Here is a 14,844-nt window from a genome sequence, read left to right as displayed (position 1 = left end):
TATCTGATAGAGACCATTTACTGTCATTTGCAAAGTTTCCTCCATGTAGTGTCGTTTCCGTCTGCGACACAAATTTCCCTTTCGTAAACAAGCGATGCCATTTGGACGAAGCACTTAGCCACTAGGAATTAAAAAAAAATTAAGAAAAAACCTTAGATAAAAATTAAATGTCAAACTCGGTTCAATGAGTTTAAGAGCAAATGCACTTAACCTCTTCACTACCGAAATAACAATTTTAATCCTGCAATTTTAAACTATTTAAATGAAGCTAACCCTAACAACTCATTGAAAGCTAACCGAATAAAAAGGCTTGGTTACTGAGAATAGCATCAACCGTCAAAAATGGCATCGCGTTTTTACAAAAGGGAAATAAACATCGGCGACACGTTGACTCCACGAGAATGAGTTGATTGGCACGGAGTGGACATTTTTAAGCGATAGATTGAACATGTTCCTTAGATTAAATACAGACGTACGCCAATAATTGACTGTGACCTATTAGATTAATAAGTCGTAAAGATGTCAAAATAACGATGCATTTTTGTTTCCCAGTTCCTTTTGGAACTTAATAGAGAACTTTAAGTAAAAAGCGAAAACGTCAAACGCTTGCATATTTAATTAGCAAAAACAAAAGCTTTGCATGCGCTGCACGTGAGATTTAAAATTTAATACATTTCTTTGCCGTCGCCTGCAAAACAACGCGAAATTTCGTTAAAGTTGAAGTTAAAGTTTCATGGCAAATGTCAGTGCGTGAGGATGAATTTTTCATGGTCTGTCCTGATGAAACTTGTACGAAGTTCGTACAAGTTTCATCCCTGAGCAGCCAGCATCATTTTTGTCAAATTCAAAGGCTTGGAAGTCGCAGAGTGGTTGCAATAACGCCAATTGGAACTACGAGGTGAGCTTGTCTTCTTTTCTTTACTTTACCAATTAAACATAATAATAAGGTGATAAGGTGAGGTATCCTATAGCTATATTTCTTCTTTACAAACATTGGCGTCACATTTTGCTATCACGGAACAAAAGAAGTTATTGTTTCAACAGCCAATTAGGTTCTGGTTGGCATATTTAACAACAATGGGCGACGTCACGAGAAATATCGCTATAACAAACAAGGCGAGTGTATTAATTATTATTCAGCAGAAAAAGGATCGAAGAATAGGGTAGTTTCGAATTGTGTAGCAACAAAAGAACAGAGCCGAGGTTCAGGGGAATAATTAGCATTTTCCTTTGTTTTGAATACAGCAAAATTCTAATATTTCCCAAATTCAAGTGATGGTACAAGATTTAATAAAGAGACAGTGGCGTGTTGGCAATTACAGCCAATTATTTAACTGAAATACTGTTTGGTGCACAAGGAATATCAGTGAACATATATACCATTCCACAATCGACTAAACATATCATAACTGTTACTAGTCTACTGTGACCAACAAATTTGTTGCTAGTTTCCTGTGATTAATTTGTGGTGGAGTTGCCCTTGGAGTCTTTTTTCTGAGATTCAGGCTCTGAAGTGTTCGCTAAATAATCGCTCTTTTCATAGCGAGAAAATAACCTCTGGAATCCAGGGTAGACAAGATGAAGCACTGATATTAATTTTGGCATAAAAATAATAATTGGTTTTTGACATTCTCAGCATCTAGATTGACGTATGTGTCAAACATCACTTTTGTCAAAAGGTTAAACGCAGAGATAGGATGGTAATATCAGTCAGCTACATAACAAACCTTCAAAACTTGTTCATAAGTACTAGTACGAGATTCAACCAATATCCTCAAACCTTCATCGTTGCCGGGATCGATGTACATTCGGCTTAAACTGTTAGCGCTTACAACTCAGTCTAACCTCATGCGGGTCCAGGCAATAATTTTCGTCATCAAGCTAAGATTCTTCGTGAGATAATGGCGACCTTAGCGGTCTGTGTGCCAGATATGTCAGCTAGCAGTTTGATTTGATGGACTATGAGGAGCGCAGAGTGCGTGGAAAACGCGTAGTGCGTTGAAAATGTGTGGAAAATGAGTAAAAAGAATGTTTAATGTTTAACGATTTAATGACAGTGATATTCTTAAAAATCGCACAATTCCTATCCCATCATTTCCTATCAAGAAAATCTTGATGTTGCCTGTTTAATGTTACTCTTGAATACGAATCCTTGATTGATTGAGTGGTGGGCTTCTGTTTTCATCTGTCATCAGCTTTTGATATTAAAACTAAAGAACAAAGCTCATCAGGACAGGCTCGAACTCACAAACATAAATATTTTCAGGTGTTACCTGTCCTAATATAATGCTGTGTTGATGCATCCTAGAAAATACTGGTGTCTTGAATTCTTCTTGACAAATAATACGCGGGCCTGGTGAATCATCGTCTCATGGAAGCACATGATCGCTATTTATGGTGTTATTTGACTTGATTTGCTTTCATTATCAATTTCACTTTACAGTGTCCCCAATTAGTGCTCCAGCGCTAAATCGACTAGACACTTAAATAAAGTTCCTTTCCTTTCCTTTTTCCGTCTTTAGTATATAAAAGCAACTGCAATTTTTCCAGCCACAAGTTAGCACCCTTTCTAAGGTCTTCCAAAAATTTGTAGCAGTTTGAATTCCCTTTGATCAGAGATTATAAATACTTGAAAGACTTTATGCGTTAGAAGACTAAATTACCTTATATCTTCAAGCAAAAATAAGAGCGTTTATTTCTGGTCAATGTACGGATTCTGTCCCTTTTTCTATGTCTGAATGGTGTCATTTCCTTTCACATCTTGTGTTTTTGCACTTCCGAATATTGGGTGAAAAGTGTCGAAGAAACTATGTTTTTGTTTGTAAGTCACCGAAAAAGCCCCTTCTCCTAAAACTAATTTATGTCTGCTGTAAACTGGTCTACAGAAATGGGTTTATCAACAGAGTCAGTTGATGTGGTTAATTGACCACCATAAACCAATTTATGCGTTTCACTTCCACACTCCACAGCGTCGCAGCACCACAGGCTAAGCTCCTTTATATCCATACTACACAGTTTACTGAGTAAGAGCTTTGCGAAACCAAATGCAAAAAAATGGGAAAGCTGTACTTCGCGAAATGGAAAAACTACACTTGTATTCTGTGAAAATCGAGTTGTTGATCAACGTTAATCGAGAGTTTCGAAGCAAGCAACCGTCGAGAAAACGTGATAATAAGTAATTGCCTCAGCTCCGCAAAGGTTTGAGGCAAAGTGGAATCCCCCGCTTAAAAAGGGAAAATATGCGAATTGGTAGATATTGTTTTGGGGAAAGCAACCTCTATTTGGTCAACCGAGCGTGCAACGTGGTATCGGTATTGCTCACCGAGTTTGCGAGGTTTTCTGGGTAACTTGAGTCACTTGACACAAAGGCACAAGAAGCATCGATATCGAAGTTCTGTTTAGCATAGCGATTGAAGGTGAGTAATTTTCGAATATTTACAGCGATTCCCTTTACTTTGTAAATCAAAGATTATAGTATCTGTTAGAAAACAGTCCTAAGAAAATACGCGCGCTGATTGGTTAAAAATCGTGTTTTTATAACTCGATGGAGACACAGAACTCACGAGTTGTTGACGTAGTGATGGCGCGAGCAAAGAGAATTTACATTTTGATAATTAGAGTTAACAAGTTGTTTTCCTTTTTCTCGTCGCGTTGTTTTCTAAAAGAAATAGAAAACATGTACTCCGTGTTTCTGTCGAGTCATAGAAACACTCGTGAAAGTTTGGGAGAACTCGAAAAAGCTGTGGAAACACTCGCCTGCGGCTCGTGTGCCCACAACATATCTCGTTCTCCCAAACTTTCACTCGTGTTTTCGATAGAAACACGGTATATAGAAACACTCGTGAAAGTTTCGGAGAACTCGAAAAAGCTGTGGAAACACTCGCCTGCGGCTCGTGTTCCCACAGCATATCTCGTTCTCCCAAACTTTCACTCGTGTTTTCGATAGAAACACGGTACATGTCTTCTATTTCTTAAATAGAAAATCATATTGCCTAGGTCGCGAATCGATTTTTCATTCACAAATCAGAAACAGCTGGGTGACAGACTCGGCCCACAAACTGCTATAGACGCAACCTCAGAAAGGAAAAGCATAGTCTCAGTATCAACATTTCAACAATCTTCGATCATATTTACAAAAGTTATTCACATAATCAGCGATCCGAATATAATAACCGAGTTTTGTTCCTATTTTATGGTACTACAAGGTAACGTAGAAAAGTCTAGGAAGAACCACGTGGATGAAAAGATGACGACGAAATGTTGCCTTCTAGTTAATGTTCCTGTTCTACTGTCATATTTTCAAGGCATTTTTCATAATTACCGGTATGTGAATTGCTTTTGAACTGATGGCGTATCAAATAAACGTTGATGGAAATTGAAAATAAATGCTGTTTGTTGCGTTGTTGCCCATCCTTTCCTTGCATCTTTCACTTTCATTTACTTACGGAATTACATGTAGCATAATATGAAGACATCACAATGTGCAGCACATATTAATTGGAACACACCTCAACTGCCATATTATCGTAGGCGAAGGCAGATGTAGTGAAAACTATTACTAGTTTAAATAGAATTTCCCCTCGGATTTTAGAGTAGCTTGGTGTGACTAATATCTCCGAGTATTTACTCTCCTAACCACGAAACACCACAGAGGACAGACCACAACACCGGGAAAACCATGCCCTTCTAAGCTACAGAATTGCTCAATGCCAAAAGACTGTGATCAAGTCCAAACGTTTCAAATGGCGGAATAACTCCCTAGTTGAAATATTTTGCAATTCTGGAGCTTACTGAGTTTCCTTAATTACTAGACAAGTTAGTACGGCATTGGCTTGCACTAAGGCCCTGTCGATTCCGAATAAATTGCTTCGGGATGGTAGGTAGAATAATGGAGAAATTTATCCGCTGGAGAAGCAAATGTGTCAATCGATATCTGTGTTTTAAACTTCATAACAAGTGTTTCTCTTTTGGACAACTAGAACTTATTCAGTGTAAAATGGGCACTACCCAACCACGGCAATTTGTAAGAAGCGAAGTGAAAGAAAATTGAGTCAGGCTCATTTGTGGGAATTCATCAGTAAGATCCATCGAACTAACCCTCGCACTTTATCCATTAACTAGAAAATTTATTTAAAAGCAGAGAGACTGCGTGAGAAACCGTCATTTCCTGTTTTTTTCTTGTCGTGTAATGACTCAGCTGAATTCAAACACACACTCATTGCAGCAATCCAGTTTGTCGAGATCAACGGCAACGTACATTAAAGCGAAAAGATAACAATATTTCGGCAATCTTGCAGGGAAACATAAGTTAGGTGGAGTAAAAACGCTATACTGTTGTAGATGTGCCGACGAAAGAAATCAGCACTGACCCAGCATGATCAACAGTGTCAATAGTGCAGTATCTTAGTGTATTTCTCAAGAGTTTGCCACTTGCTCTGAGACAGAACGTTGTTCCTATTAGTTGTTCAATTGTGATGAAGTTAGCAAAATGATTCGGTCGAAAAGTAGTGACCTAAGCCCAAACTCCAGAGTTTTTAAGTTACATACTTCTGGAGAAGCTGGCATGAATGCCCTTACTGTTTGGCAGTGTCCCTCTCTCTCTTTCAACTGAATTTGATTTTATTTCTGTGCTTGCACCTGGCAGTGAGAAAGATTAGTCGAGACTTTGTTGTTTCAGTATATTTCGAAGAGTTCATTTAAACTTCTTCATTTTAATAATCCGCTCCAGGTTATGGAGCGTACTCCAACTACTAAACCGGCTTGTAATGGAACGTATGGATCTTCCAGGCCGGAAAGAGCGGTTAACGTTGTCCGACATACTTAAGACCAAAATCTTTCATTTTTATATCAAATTTAGTTTTCCGGGCCAAATTACTCCAAAAAAGGGTTTAGTGTTGAAGTTAGAGGCCTTGAATATTATATATACAGGGACATAATTGGGCAGCTTTAATTGCTAAGGCATAACTGAAAATAACGAAATAACTCTTCTTCTATTAAGGGTTCGAGTGGCCATAATCCAGAGTAACCTATGCTTCGGTTTTAATGGTGACCCATGTCTGACTATATTGCAAAGAAATATTGTCTCCATCGTTTCTTAAATGAAAGAGATAGATGCCCCATCATTTAACTCCTTATTTGTAATTCAATCGAAAGCTCTCTAAATCAAACCTCTTCGAACACCTATGAGGCATTGCTCGAAGTTCCCGTCACCTTGAGTGAACCTTAGATTTCCTATGCACTAGAAGACACGTCAGACATTTCATGCGGACTGTAGTAACAGTTTAAGATACCCTTCATGTTCGTTTTGGAAACTGGTTATGAACATGTGAAACTCGACAGCTGAGGCATTTAGATTCAAGGTCGATTAAGTGTTCCTTCCAACTGGAGGAAAGATAAAGGTTATTAAATGATCTTATTTGCAGGGCACATTACTTTCCAAAGTATTCACGATTACTAAAGAAAAGTAGCAAATGTGAATGTCTTTTTGCAACACGGAAATCAAAGAAAAGGCAGACACCTGAGACGAGGAAAACAAAAAAATTTTTTTTCTTTGGTCGTCTTAGATCGAAGAATCGAGAGCAAACCAAAGTTACAATAAGGCGCTGTGTATTAAACACGGTCATCTATCCTCTAATTCTTGTGGTTGTCTACCACGAAGTAGTGAGATTAGGGCATCATACATACTGTGATTTAGCCACTTCTATTTTTCATAACATAACCTATCCAGGACTGAAACTAGAAAAAAACAAAAGCTAGGTTTAAAGAGCTTTCGAAAAGTGAGAGATTATCGACTTCATTCAGTGGCGAATGCATGCGAAAACGCATCCGGTGTTAATTAAGCTTCACCGAAAATTCTGTAAATTTCATAATTGGAGAACTGGAAATGGTTTGGACTTATTTCATAATTTGTTTAAGGTGATTTACACCTTTTTTGTTGTCTTGTGTTAATTCCTCGACAACACGGTTCCTTTTCAAGGTCAGGTCAAATACTGTTCATGTTTCTTGAGGATAATAAATCTATTTTTGGTTTTCGTTTTTTGAAGGTTGCTATTCACTTTTTTATATTTACGTGCACCGAAGGAAACGTATCAAGAAACGAATGATTTTACTCTCTCAATTCTCATATAGAGACCTTTTAGGAGACTGACGGCTCTATGGAGTGAGAACACAACTGAGAACAATGAACAGACAAAATTAAGCCCCCTTGTTATTAAGTTTGCACGCAAAGGTTATTAGTTCAAATAAAATTATCGAGAACGTGAAAGATTCAATTTATTCTTTACTACCACGTTTGTGACAGTACACCTGTTTCCTTTTAGGGGAAAAATGTTTTCGTGTGAAACTTACGTTTCTCTGTGTACTTGAAGAAAGGAAATGGTTTGCATAAAATGCCGTTTACACTTGTTTATCAAACTAATTAGAACATTCTATTGAAGGCCACAACACCCCTCCCCCAACTAAAACTTCATCGCCCAACTCCGCCCATTACCGAGGCTAAACGTATTTAAACATTTGTAACATACATCTGACATAATTTCTACGATGTGCCAGAGAATTTTCTGTTCTTTGCAACGATTTAAATATACGAATTACGTTATCCGCCGTCCGTTCAAGCAATATTTCCGTACTCTGATACTTTCGTCAATGTTTCGGTCTCTAATGTGATCGTTATCTACTTATTGTGATGCAAGCTTCGATAAGTTGAAAATATTATGTCTGAAGGAGTATAAAAGTTAAACAATGCTTTCCTGCAACGTGAAATCCTTCTGTTCAGATAAATACAGTCTACACGATGAAGCAGTTTTTGAACGCGAATAGAAAGAGTCTATTCCAATCTCTGGCCGGTTTAAAAAGCCTTACTATACCCGGAAGGTTCGTCAGTATAAATTTTTCAATGCGAACAAGTGGTAGAAACAAATTTTGGCTTTACCTTCGTTTGTCATTATGATTGAGAGCTCTTTTAGGTTAAATGACATGTTTGGACGAAGGGAACGATTGTGTCAACAAAGAAAGTACGTTCGGACTAGCATGAGTTCTAACAGATCTACTTCGTCTCAATCGTTCAACATGCTTTGATACATAAAAAGTTTCCTTATATTTTTGGCGGGAATCCTTTGCTTTCTTTAACCCCAAAAGCAGGGATCAAGTCCGTTAATTTTCCATTTTACCCGCGGAAAGACCGTCTTTGTTAACGGCCTTCGCGCAAATTGCCACATGCACCATTGGGTTGTGCAATGCCTTGACAACAGTGAGTGGATTTTGAGGAAAAAACGTAGTTTATGAAGGATTATACCTCCCGTAGAAGCAAAGACAACGCCGATAAAAAAGAACGAAAAATAGCTGTTACAGTATTCATCATACCCTCGCTCCACCGATGTAAAAAAGTGTCTTCAAGCTAGAAGATAAGGCACATGAATCCAAAAGAGTAGAATGGGCATTATGTCTCCTGCAGATATCTTTCCAACAAATTCCATTTTGTACAAACCCAAAAGAGAATTTGGGAACTGTTGCCTCGCTGATTCAACTTCGTTTGTTGATATTTGTTTCAAAAACAGGGAAGGATGCGTCGACGAAGTTCCAGCTTGTATGTACGTTTGCATGACAGCTCGAGATTTTGAGTGCCTTCTGGCCTGTGTCAAATGGGTTAGCCATTAAAACCCCAGAAGCATCCCTGGTTTACATCATGCATTCACTATAAAGTCGGAGAAGACGATATGACAAGAGAAAAAAAACCCACGCTTTTATTTCATAGATTATACATTTCGTTCCAGATTACGTAAATGCATGCTAAATGAACAACCAAGAAAAAATTATAGATGAAGACCTGGAGAAATTGCGTGCAACACGAAGACATCTTCTTTGCACAATCTGTATGTGCAACTTTTCCCAAATTGCACGCCTTAATTAAGTCATTTTATTGATGAGTCTTAAACTGAATATGTATAATCGCTACACAAAGGTTAGATGTAAAAACTCCCGATTATTTCGGCGCGAGAAGAAAAAGTGCACCAAATTGCTTACCGGGGAACCACGGTTCGTCAACGACTGAACGTTCGATCAAGACTCCTTAATTAATGATAGCAGAATAATCCCTCTGTGTATTTCACTTTGAAGCAAGTATGATAATTTCTGCAGCAGGTTTAGGGCAATTCCTTAGTTACAAGAAACATCCGCATGCGGCCTCTTGCTGCGTCAACAGAAGTTGAGTTGTTGTTCTCCACCATTATGCCAAAGAGAAGAGAGACTACTTACTGTGTGTGGATCACCCCAAGTTTTCTTCGGAGTCAGAATGATGCCTCATAACTCGGGTCGTTGGAGGCGGTCAAGCAATGTCAAAACGTGTGTGTGTTTAGTCAAGGAAATATTCCTTGCGTCATCCGGATAAACGGGTTACGCGACAGACTGTTGTTTGAGATTCCCCATGAGTTCCAAAGCCCATACGTGCTGAGGCCAACCCGTTCTTGAGCTTCGACGAGACGGAGAAGTGTTGCTCTGTTTTTCGTCATCGCTCTGTTTAAAAGTAAGTGAAAGGGTAACCTTGAGGAGGGTAGGTTAATTCAAACGGCTTTAACTGAGAAATCAACAATTTAGAACGCACATATGTAGAAGCGCGTCTGTGTATTCCTCTGCCCCAATTAACGATAAATATTCCGATTTCAAACTGCCGGCACTGCGACCAACAATCTGTTTAAAATTAACAGCCATTTGCAACCGAGGACAGGAATGGAACCCCATAGAGAACATCAGATGAAGTTTGGCGACAAAACGCACATCGTCTAACTTTTAAGGATGCTCTTTGCAAACTTCTAGTTCGGTTTATAGCCGATCTTGATCGAATGTGGATGGTGATGGACACAAATACTTATTCAGCAAAAAGTCATTTGTTAAAGCACTTATAAATGATTTCAAAATTAAGAGTTGATAGCGTTAGCAGGAAACTCCACTCGAAAGTTTCATTTTACTATTTAAGTTGCAATAAACCCCCTGCAATATCGGATTGTGTTATTGCTATTTACCTTGGGCGAATCCACTCGGTCATTGCTGATGCTACTACAGCTATAACGGCCGGGCTGAGAAATGTTATTGTTCGAATCGCTCGTTGCATCATTATTTGTCTCTGTATCAAGCGTTTCGGCTTCCTGGCCCTCGCGAGAATCGTCCTCTAGTTGATGTTCCAAATGGTGAATGTAACTCATTGCCAGCTTCAGAGTTTTGATCTTTGACAACTTAGTGTCAGATGGAACATTAGGAATGTGTTTCCTCAAGTCCTCAAACGCAGCGTTGATGTTTTGTGTTCTCCTCCTCTCCTTCCTGCTTGTTGCACTCTTCGGTTTGGCTTTTCTTTTTCGACAACCACTGAGACCGTCTGGTCTACAAACAGGAGTGCTCTCAAGCTCGTTGAGATCCGTGCTCTTAATGCTGTGACCTTCCATGTTTTATCTTTACCCGCTCTTGGAAACGCCGAAACATGTATAACACACCAGAAAAGCTCTGGAGGCTGTGAAGTGACAACTGTTAATTTGTAACGACTCTCACAGCTGCTTCCGAAGTTTACAATAGCTATAACAAACGCATCCGAGCGAAGGTGCTATTGTTGTCAAACCTCTGTCGCTGTAACTTCCTTCCCAGAATTCATTGGTTTTCTCTCACGTGCATGAATGCTTGTGGGTTGAAGGGTATGCTCTGGTGAATTTCCGTTGTCTTATCGGTCGTGATCATGACCTAAAGCTCAACCTTGCGTACGCTCATTTGTTCACTTTTTCTGTTTACCAGTGTTTAAAAATTCATTAAGACTTTGGCGCCATACTTGAAAGCCGTGTTTTGCGGACATCGTGGTGGTTTATACCTTAAAATGACAAGGTCGGATGTTGTATTCCCTTCTAAAAAGGATTGCGTTTTCTTGAGATATGGAGGCATAGTTTTTGCACATGACAGGAGGGTAACATATTTCATAACAATGAATTTGCGACTTTTAGATCTGATTTATTGATAGCAAAGGGACACGAGAAAGGCTGACTTTTGTGTCTGTGATGTAGATATTTTAGTTACGTTGTATGGCAAACTAGAAAATTCGATCATTCGGCGCTATCTTCGAAAACCACCAAGGAAAACAAAGTTCGATTTGATCTTGTCGATATTGTTTCCTGTGGAATCGATATGTTGTATTACTCAAGAAAGCGTCATAAATACCATGAAATCTACCGGGAAATTTACAGAGCCAACGAATTCTGAGTGCAAACGGTCCAGATCTTTGCATTACGCAATCGGTCAATCGCAGATGATGTTTACGTTAATTTTACAAAGTGTGGAGAAATGAATCATCGAAGGATATACATGTAGTAGTAATGTGTTAGTACATCGTAGATTCTTCCAACCTGCAGCCTCGTGTATTTCTGTACGTCACGGATGGCTTCATCCGCTTGAGAAATCGTATTATGAGGTCAAAATTACCCTTGCACATATTGGAGTGACTTATCTGGGAGTGCCGAAACATTTGCCACCCACAAGCCTCTGACCGCATTTCCTGAGTAGCAAAGCATACCTTGTTGCACCTGAGAATTCGAAGCATGAAATCAAACTTTTCCAAAATTCCACAAGCTGGAATTTTATTGCCGAATATACGTCGATCAGATGAACAGATAGGCGAAGCTCTTTGCAGCTCAGGTATACGATTGCGTCAAAGGATTGATAAAAATGGGGTGTTGCGAAGAACGTTTTATTTAAGTTCATTAGGTAGCAAACTTAATTATGCATGCTGTTGATTGCACTCCATTACGCCGTCGTTTTTACATGGCAGCCCGAGGCACCCTTTTCGAGGTCTTTTTTCTCCACCCCAAGCATCTTGAAACCAATCAAATAGTCATTGAAAGGCATGTATGTCTAGAAAAAATAGGAAGAATTTAACTAAATCATAACGGAGAACGTGCAAGACAAGTAATTACAACACACGGATGACATGAAAGAAGTTATTGTCTTTCATCGTATATGACCAGTTTACAGGTTTAATCCGTTTACGCTTTGACACAAACGTCTTACAAAATCTGCCTTTTCCATCAACGTGTGATACATTATGACTAATTGATTTACCTTTCCGGAAAAACGTTGACCTTTGCCCGTTTGTGAACAGCTGCATGGAAGAGGGCAATTTAATCTGAGTTAAGATTTGTGAAGAAATCGAGAAATAGAAGTGACGAAAGACACTTTGTTGTGTTCAGTTAAGATTGGGATTAGTATGACGGAGCGCCGTTACGTTATGCAGGATCCTCTTTGTTTAGGTTGTAGGATGGCGCGTGGCTGCCTTGTGGTCTGACCTTGGAGTTAATTGGCACAGTTGGGCAAAGAGAAGGACAGTTTGACGTACCCGCTCTTGCGAAGAACGCCTGCTTGGCACATCAGGCAGACGCTAGACAAAGGAAGAAAGCCAACAACTTCGCCTGATTTTTCCTTGGCTTTCGCATAACACATATGTTTCATGCTGGCCAGTAGAATAAGAATCTAACATCAGCAGTTTTGTGGCATGTTATATCTCGCTTCAGCGAAGGCAATCTTTCTTCAAGTTTAATGCCGAGTTTCTGCTTAAAAGCCGGGCTTAAAGCCCACCTCGTTTTCGAACATTTTCTTACTATTCCTGTCTAATCGTTTCTCACTCGTTCCTCAAAATATGCTTACACGGCTTTAATTGACGTCTTCACAAGCCAGTAATAATTGATAGTCTAATATTGCAAATTCACTACAAAAATAGGACGGGCTGCCTTGTCTACGTGACCTTGAATACCCATGTGGAAGTTGAACTTTCAGGAATATGGGATCGTATATGTTTTTCTTTTTGTTTGCCGACTAAGACCCTTCACAAACTGAGGGAAAAACTGCTTGAAAAGTCAAATTTCAACTCAAAGCCAGTTTTTTGCTCAGGTCAGTTTTTACACGTTGCATTTCGGCAATGATAAATTGCCGTTGTGGCAAAAACAAAAGCTTTCACTCCCTCGGGAATCAACATGGCTAGCGCGTGAAAATTTAGTATCCTCCGCGAACACGTGTGTGCCCAGTCATTCATGCCAAAAACAAGTGCTATGAGGAAAACCCCGTTAGTTTTTTTGCAAGTGTAATTTCATTGCAAACCGTTTTGGCATGAACGGCAGCCTCTTTTTGCCCTAAGGGGTTACACTGGATCAGACATGTGGTTTTCAGAGATCTGAAAGCTTGCACGAAACTGAAAAATCGTGTAGCCGTGTTGGTTTTAAGTCTTTTTTTGCCCATGTTTAGCGACCTTTGAATTGTGTACCTACTTTGGAACTTGCTTCATTATTGAACAAAGCCACTAAGACCGGCAGAGTTTTCGGTGACCAACAGCACACATATGAGGCATTCAGCTGTCCTCAGTCAACTTTTGGATCAGACCTGTTTCATGATAAAGGCGTGACGACACAGCAGACCGCGGAAACCGCCTTCTTGGACAATGCATCCAGACCCTTGATTTATTTCCTCACGTTTTTCACGATAGCAATACTTCGCGTGCGTGTGCAAGGGTGGGCAAAGTTAAACCATTTCTCGTGTTAGTGGCCCAACATGAATACGGCCTTAACAATTCCGTATGCATGATCTAGTATCAAGACAAAAAACATATTTCACAAACCCCACTGATTTTGAAATTTGAGGTTTTCTTCAAAAGACGAATCGTCACTGACCAATCCGAAAGTTCTTCAAATCAACCAAATTATAATGCCAAGGCTGATGGAAATTGCCCAAGGTTTTTAGGGTTTCTGTGATAGCCCTGAAAGTGCCAGAACCTATCCACCCTCAATGGGCCTGTCCCGATTCCACTGTGCACTTTTTGGGAACTATTTTTAAATTTGGGCGCACTATATTGCATTTCGAGCACTCTTGATCACGTTTTTCGATTTTTAAGCTAAATTTGATCACTTTTTCCGCCTTTGGGTAATATTTGAGCTATTTCAATGTTATTCGATTTTGGGCAAGCCAATACAGCAACGTTCTTCAAGGACAGTTTTCAGTTGAAATGGGGATTATGATTATGGAACTGAATAATTGAACAAAATGTCGTAAACGCTCTTCTTCTTTTGTCTTCTCAGCTCTAGAAGGAACAACGTTAACACACAACCAGTGGTGACAAACTTCTCAGTGATGATGGATGTTGAATGAAGCGCACGAAACATTGGTAAAATATAATTCCAAAGTATTCGTTTGTACATGTTTGTTACTACTGATTGCATGTTTTTCCTTCTAAATCCAGGACAAAAACTACATGGTTGAAATAATCCTGAATCAGTGTTACGCACGATGAAAAGCAAACCATGTCAGTCTTTATTCAAGTTGTTTATTAATGAAGTGTTTTTTATTCGAAAAATATGAGTGACTACGCCCTCTTCCGATCGAATTTTCCTCTTGGCCCGGCCGTTATGAAGGTTTCAACTGGTTTCAAATGGATGAGGTCATAGTTCTTGCCCAAAGTCCGGGTATCAACTATCAAATAGAGGACACTATCAAGGTCTTTGGATTTGACAATAAGCGATGTTTTTCGGTAGCATAGTTTAGCTGATGTGGCGGCTCAGTTTTAACTGACTGGTATTGCCTACTTCAAAAGTCAAGTCTCTTTGACCGTAAATGAATATATTCATCTGGAAAAAACAAGATTTGACGTCGACGCCTCAACAGGTTGAACTTACCTCCAAATTAAGTTTCCGAATTTGATATTGCATTTTTTTGGGCTTGGAATGTATAGCTAAATTCAGTTGAGAGCTGTTTACGCTTCATTTTGCTTTTTGAGAACAGTTCTAATACATTGTAAACAAACAGCCTATTTTTATTTTTAAGATGGATGTATAC

At 39.2% G+C, this 14,844-nt stretch overlaps 1 protein-coding gene and 2 long non-coding RNA genes across 3 annotated transcripts in view; 2 read left to right on the top strand and 1 right to left on the bottom strand.

The window, feature by feature from the left end:
* The first annotated feature begins 323 nt into the window (after window positions 1–323).
* The window catches only part of LOC137999772 (uncharacterized), a 27,464-nt gene continuing 12,943 nt past the window's right edge, over window positions 324–14,844 (top strand). The window contains exon 1 of the long non-coding RNA XR_011123006.1: window positions 324–898. This is a non-coding gene — a long non-coding RNA (uncharacterized lncRNA). The remainder of the gene's footprint in view (window positions 899–14,844) is intronic.
* Window positions 8,704–10,641, bottom strand: LOC137999769 (heart- and neural crest derivatives-expressed protein 2-like). Its single transcript, XM_068845676.1, has 2 exons — window positions 10,017–10,641; window positions 8,704–9,510 (listed from the first exon to the last, which is right to left on the bottom strand). Exons 1-2 carry the CDS (start codon window positions 10,431–10,433, stop codon window positions 9,391–9,393), a joined length of 537 nt encoding a protein of 178 aa, XP_068701777.1. The 5' UTR covers window positions 10,434–10,641; the 3' UTR covers window positions 8,704–9,390.
* Window positions 9,384–14,844, top strand: part of LOC137999771 (uncharacterized) — a 6,267-nt gene continuing 806 nt past the window's right edge. Inside the window, exons 1-3 of the long non-coding RNA XR_011123003.1 lie at window positions 9,384–9,520; window positions 14,091–14,176; window positions 14,252–14,844. The exon at window positions 14,252–14,844 is cut by the window's right edge and continues 806 nt beyond it. This is a non-coding gene — a long non-coding RNA (uncharacterized lncRNA). The remainder of the gene's footprint in view (window positions 9,521–14,090; window positions 14,177–14,251) is intronic.

This window comes from Montipora foliosa, chromosome 4 (genome assembly GCF_036669935.1).
Source record: "Montipora foliosa isolate CH-2021 chromosome 4, ASM3666993v2, whole genome shotgun sequence".
Classification (NCBI taxonomy): Eukaryota; Metazoa; Cnidaria; class Anthozoa; order Scleractinia; family Acroporidae; genus Montipora; species Montipora foliosa.
The sequence above is the reverse complement of the archived record's forward strand: the minus strand, read 5'-3'. Positions and strand labels throughout refer to the sequence as shown.

Excerpts from the sequence above, each read along its gene's own strand:
- LOC137999769 (XM_068845676.1), bottom strand. The coding sequence starts at position 10,433 with ATGGAAGGTCACAGCATTAAGAGCACGGATCTCAACGAGCTTGAGAGC. Across the intron at positions 9,511-10,016 it reads ACCGAGTGGATTCGCCCAAG|AGCGATGACGAAAAACAGAG; the intron begins GTAAATAGCAAT and ends ACTTTTAAACAG.